Source organism: Cylas formicarius, unplaced genomic scaffold (genome assembly GCF_029955315.1).
Source record: "Cylas formicarius isolate icCylForm1 unplaced genomic scaffold, icCylForm1.1 PGA_scaffold_5__7_contigs__length_24384050, whole genome shotgun sequence".
Taxonomy (NCBI): domain Eukaryota; kingdom Metazoa; phylum Arthropoda; class Insecta; order Coleoptera; family Brentidae; genus Cylas; species Cylas formicarius.
In genome coordinates this window covers 17281383-17286817 of record NW_026844341.1, presented here as the reverse complement: position 1 = coordinate 17286817, position 5435 = coordinate 17281383, and the positions used below count along the sequence as shown (strand labels likewise).

General features: G+C 37.0%; 2 protein-coding genes across 2 annotated transcripts; one reads left to right on the top strand and one right to left on the bottom strand.

Annotated features, from left to right (window-relative positions):
* Window positions 1-2468: 2468 nt before the first annotated feature.
* On the bottom strand, window positions 2469-4235 carry LOC132702180 (ATP-sensitive inward rectifier potassium channel 12-like). The gene is made up of 4 exons (XM_060670664.1): window positions 3524-4235; window positions 3313-3469; window positions 2907-3262; window positions 2469-2853 (listed from the first exon to the last, which is right to left on the bottom strand). Exons 1-4 carry the CDS (start codon window positions 3778-3780, stop codon window positions 2592-2594), a joined length of 1032 nt encoding a protein of 343 aa, XP_060526647.1. The 5' UTR covers window positions 3781-4235; the 3' UTR covers window positions 2469-2591.
* A 37-nt stretch (window positions 4236-4272) lies between these two features.
* LOC132702181 (gametocyte-specific factor 1 homolog) lies at window positions 4273-5305 on the top strand. The gene is made up of 5 exons (XM_060670666.1): window positions 4273-4405; window positions 4461-4626; window positions 4683-4802; window positions 4859-5053; window positions 5107-5305. Exons 1-5 carry the CDS (start codon window positions 4389-4391, stop codon window positions 5221-5223), a joined length of 615 nt encoding a protein of 204 aa, XP_060526649.1. The 5' UTR covers window positions 4273-4388; the 3' UTR covers window positions 5224-5305.
* Window positions 5306-5435: the final 130 nt, after the last annotated feature.

The following is a 5435-nucleotide window of genomic DNA, read 5'->3' as shown; positions in this document are numbered from 1 at the left end:
ATGCAACTAATAAAACACGTGCAGCCTTTGTGGTTTATCCATTGAAAAAACTAAAAGAACTATACTGTGCCTGTGGAGTCCCTGTACCCTCGGCATAGTTGAGAGAAGGGTATTTATTGATCAGAATGAATTCGAAATAACCATTTTGTTTATAATTACTTTACAGCGTGTGCTTTTATTTCTTTAGTTTCTGTCATATTTGCGAAAAAAGAATCAAAACTCCAAAAAGGTAAATTGAGAGTATAGCCAAATAACTTTAAACAGCTTTTAACTTTCTATTAATTTCATACGTGTAATCGGCAAAACGCACATGCGCCGCGAATGTCAGTGTTGTGTGTTTTTGAATTTATTGTTAATACGAATGATGAATCGTTCATACTATGCATATGAAAAATAACCACTGACCATGTATAGATTTGGCAAAAAATGTAGTCTGTGACTTAGGTTAGATAAGAATTAGAGGAGCAACTTCGAGAGAGACGACCCAACCCCCCGTTAACTCATGTAAATATAAAAACGAAATATACATATTTTTACATTGGGAAAAAAACTTATTATCTTTGTGTATAAACAAAGTTTTGTCTTATAGATACTGAAAATATATACCAACTAAATTTTAATACTCAATGATTTTTTAAAACCACCTATCCTTTAAAAGAATACTTGTTTTGCATCACCTATTGCTTTTGGAGCAACATCATTTTTTAACAGGAATTTGTAAAACTTCAAACAACTTAAATTCCCGTTGCACCTTGTAATCATGGCTGATTTGAAAGTGCTCACACGAAGTTGACTTTTTTCGCTGCTCCAAAAGTTGTTTACAATTGAAAACACTCTTTCTTCCTCAAACGCAACTATCAAACATATGTTTCTACACCCCAGTTGTTTTTTTGTACAATTATCAAAAACTTCAGGCCATCGGACACAAACATTGATATCAGCAGCTTGCCAATCTTCCAACTTTTATTTAAGATATTTCGTCAAATAATTCATCCGCATTTATTAATGTTTTAGTTTACAATAAAATAGTTTTTATTGCGGGTTGAATTTCTGAGTAATGTGGAATTGCGGCGTTGCGAAATATTTATGATTTTTTTGGTTAGTGGAGTTAAAATATAACTATATTGAAAAATCAGAGACAATTCGACACGAGATTTTCCACGTTTTCGGAAAAACCTGAACCTGTACGGCCAATCCTGTACGGCTGGTCATCTGATAAAAATTATCTGTGCTAGGCCGCTTGCATCTGTAAGTTCGTCACTCGACATGTTATTTTATTCAATCTAATATACATCATTTGCGTCCTGGGCAGTCACATTTTCCGTCTTTACATGTCAAGTATTTCATTCGAACCTTTACGTTTACTCGATCAGAACGGTCTCTTTTTCTTATTAAGAAAAAAATATACTTGTGACAAACTGATTTTTACTGCTTCCGCAAGAGGGTGCCAGTTTAAACATTCATCATCTCAACTCGACAACTGTCGACAACAGAATAACTGAAACTAACCAAATTCTTTTGAGAAGAAATAAACAAGTCTATGACAGGTTTGGTTGAGTTAATTGATAGGAGACAGGTGTGGGTTCAACATGGCAACAATGAATTCCACTCGAACAATTTAACGCCTTCTCAAATACCACTGATTAAAAACGCGGTATATATACATTAATAATAATAAAATGTTAGATATAAAAAAACATGTGTTAAAATGTCTTTTTATCTCCTTTAATTCTCAGAGTGACTAACGCATCAACCATTTTGCAAAGTGCCTAAAACAGTGTAGCCAATGTGCAGTTTGCACACGGTAGTAGTGATTTTACGTTGTCGATGTAATACCGCAACAGTGGAAGGTTTGAAGGTTTTTCTTTCTCAAATCTGATATACTTTCTATTTCTGTTGAAATAATTGAATTGGCGCGTTATAGCGGGAGCACTGAAAACCAGTTTGTCACTGGTATTTTTCTCTTAACAGTCGAAGTTTCCTCTCTCGAACGAGACCTAATTTGCTCATATATATATATATATATATATATATATATATATATATATATATATATATATATATATATATATATATATATATATATATATATATATATATATATATATATATTGAGTTAAACTCAACATATTTGAACCAATTAGACATCTCCCTCCTAATTTCATAACATGCAATTAAAAACGATGGTCATGATCATCTTCTTTCATCAACTTATAAGAAAAATTATATATGAAAATGCACTTTTCGGTTCTACCGTAGCTATAACTGGCACACCGTAGCGTTGAAAGTTATTACCAGTATTTTCTAGTTTAGGTTAGGTTAGGTTACTTAAGTTTAAAGTTGCATGCTTATCACTGACTGAATTTTTTAAAGTTTTTAATTTTGTAATTATATATTATATGAGCTAATAATTATTGTCGCTCTTATAATAAATAAATAAAATTTCCCATTTCGATCTTGGATATTTAGTCTAATTTTCGAATTTCGAATGGCTTTGCCGCCATTGTGTCATACACAAAAAAAACGCCATTATAACTCGAAGGTATGTTATTAAGAAAAAAAAAGTGCGTCAGAAGTAGTACGGACGATGTTCACGCAGAGGGCCTGCTGCGCTCTGCTGCTAGCGAGTGATTTGCGACATTGACAGCTGCCGAACAAAGGGGCGTGACGTTCGAAACGGTGCCGTCGAATCTGGAAAAGTCCACTTCGTACTCGTTCCGCATATCGTCGTATTTAAACAAAGTCTGAAAGCTCCGTCCCCACAGTATCTCGTTGGGCAGATAACTAGCTGTCGATTGCGTCACCTGTCCTGTATTTTCGTCCATCCCTTCAATCACCACGACAATCTCAAACCTGTAATCGTCATTAATCGTCACTCCAATCAACGACGAGGAATAAGATCTGACCTGTCTCGATTCAGATCGATCGGCGAGAGGTAGTAGAGGGGGGAATTTTCATCGATGACGTGACACATGACCAACGGCCAGTTAAAAAATATACCGTCGTCGCAACCGTCTGACTGTATGGTGATCTGCGTCTGCGCGAGCGAGAACCGATTGCGCTGCGGAAAGCCTCGCTTCTTGAGAAAGTAAGCCTTAACTTTCGTCTCTATTAAGGGGCTCTTGCGCATGTCGCCCACCCTGAACATAAGACAGAACGCGCCGTTTCTTGAACAGATGACGGCATGCTTCGAGAATTTTATGGTCTGCGACCGTTGCCCGGGCAACGTCATTTTCGAAAATATGACGGCGGACATGAAGCCCTGGAACGTTACGGTGTCCGTCGAACGAAATTCCTCCGATATGCTCGTACCTGCATAATGAAACCTATGATGCAGTGCATCGCGTTGACAAAGACGGCTTCCGGACAAGCGTCGGTCGGCGCCTTGATGCCGTAACCCAACGTGTGCTGCGCCTCCATGCTGAACAAAAAGCATGAGGCGAAATTCCTGACGTCATAGATGCACGGCCTAGAAAACGATGACGTCACACCCGAAACAACCGCGCGGTGGTTGTGATTTTACGTGAAATTGTTCGCCTTTTGATACTCCGGCAGGTGGTGTGGCTCAAAGTCGCCGTGAGTGAAGCAAATCAGCCAGTAGAGTATTCCGAATATCAACCAGGCGATGCTTAGAATAATCAAAAAGGCCGAGAGAGTAAACCCCCAACAAGAATCCACCAGCCTTTTGTAACGGAAAACTACGAAATTTTGGGATGTAGATGTTTTTTGAATCACATTACACTCGCCATTTTTCGATATCGCGCGCGCCTGTACTCTCATAACGTGCCTAAAATTATCAAAAATTACTTTGTCGAACAAATTAGGTTTACACCGATTTTTGCACAACTTCTGTCGTTGAAGTTTGATTAAAACATGTTTAAAAGCTGAAAGCCGAAAACATCGTGTTTGTTGTCAGCTCCGCTTTGTTGACGTAGCATCAAGTTGGGTTGACTAGTCTATTGTCTTGTGATTTAAACGGATTTGCGATAAGAACACAAATTTTATTTAAACTGTACAAGTTTGTATCCCACATGGGAAACCATAGCAGAATATGAAACCATATTGAAAATGTATTAATATTTAACAAAATTGACCTGTCCGAAAATTTACTTTTTCTATTCTGTAGTACTGTGAAAAGTTTGGCCGAGGTTTGTTTTAACACATTTTTATTATCTTTTGTATATCTACAATACGTAACTTTTTTTAAGATACCTTAATTAAACGTGGTATATTTAGGTAAGATCACCAGAAATCGCATTTTTTCTGTTAATTCAAGGACTTGTCACGTGATGCTAGAAAGTAGGTCGTTGTCTGTTATTCGAGTTTCCGTGCTGTGGTGTCTGTCATAATTGTTAATTTTTAACTGGCATTTTTTTCTCGAGTAAAATATGGACATTTTGCGAAAGTGAGTAGCAAACATTCTCGAAACCTGCTACTAATATAATATATTTTTGTTGCAGCTTAGAGGAGAAGATTCTCTGTCCCTACAATTCCGCTCACTACATTCGAAAAATGAGAATGGAGGCACACTTGATAAAATGTAGAAAATCATACGAGCAAGAAAGCAGGGTATTAGTGGCGTGTGATTTCAATACGTGCCACCTCATCCCGCAACCCGAACTGCAAGTAAGATATTTTCTGCAAATTTGGTTTTCCTGGTGGCAATTTTTTTTTTCACACAGTATCACCATGATACCTGTCCTGATCGTAAAAAAGTTGAGTTTAGCATCATAACAGAAGCTACAGCTCCTATTATGCCTGTACAATCCAGTAGTGTACCAGTTGACGACTCGTGGGATGATGTCAGTTTGTATAAGCATTTCATAGGAAGTAACTGATTATTCTAACGTACTTATAGTGTGATCTTCCCTCGTATAATCCGGCTGAGTATTGCGAAAAGAACAATATTTTGCGTAGAGTAGACGCTCAATCTGCCGCAAAGAGGAAAGATTTTAGGTTGACAGAAAGGCAAAGATTGGAAAGGATTCTTAGCCAACAAAATACTTCTGATGCAAATGTGAAGGTATCTACCTCATCGCAGCCTAAAAAAGAGGTAATTCCTAGCATAACATTTTGATTTCAATCTCCTTATGCCATTTTCTTCAGGTACTCCCGCCAATACCAAATTTTTCTACAACTGTGGAGCCAGTCCCAGATAATATCAGCAAGATGCTGAGTGCTATAAAAATTGTTCCCAGTCATGCCAAAATTGCCAAGAAATAAAGAAACAGCCCCGAGACATCATTTTTCAAGAAAAATGTTAATGTTTGTTTTAATTAAGTTTCAATAAATGTTTTGCTATATTCTTGGACAAAATTAATTTTACTGCCGTTATTGTTATTTTCACCAAGGATCCTGATGCAGAGATGATTTAGGGTAGAGTAGAGGAGAGTTTTGTTGCATTACAACTAACCAAATTCTGGAATAGACATAAC

Excerpts from the sequence above, each read along its gene's own strand:
- LOC132702181 (XM_060670666.1), top strand. Across the intron at positions 4,627-4,682 it reads TCCCGCAACCCGAACTGCAA|TATCACCATGATACCTGTCC; the intron begins GTAAGATATTTT and ends TTTTTCACACAG. Across the intron at positions 4,803-4,858 it reads TTGACGACTCGTGGGATGAT|TGTGATCTTCCCTCGTATAA; the intron begins GTCAGTTTGTAT and ends ACGTACTTATAG.
- LOC132702180 (XM_060670664.1), bottom strand. The coding sequence starts at position 3,780 with ATGAGAGTACAGGCGCGCGCGATATCGAAAAATGGCGAGTGTAATGTG. Across the intron at positions 3,470-3,523 it reads CAAAAGGCGAACAATTTCAC|GCCGTGCATCTATGACGTCA; the intron begins GTAAAATCACAA and ends ATCGTTTTCTAG. Across the intron at positions 3,263-3,312 it reads TCATAGGTTTCATTATGCAG|GGCTTCATGTCCGCCGTCAT; the intron begins GTACGAGCATAT and ends GTAACGTTCCAG.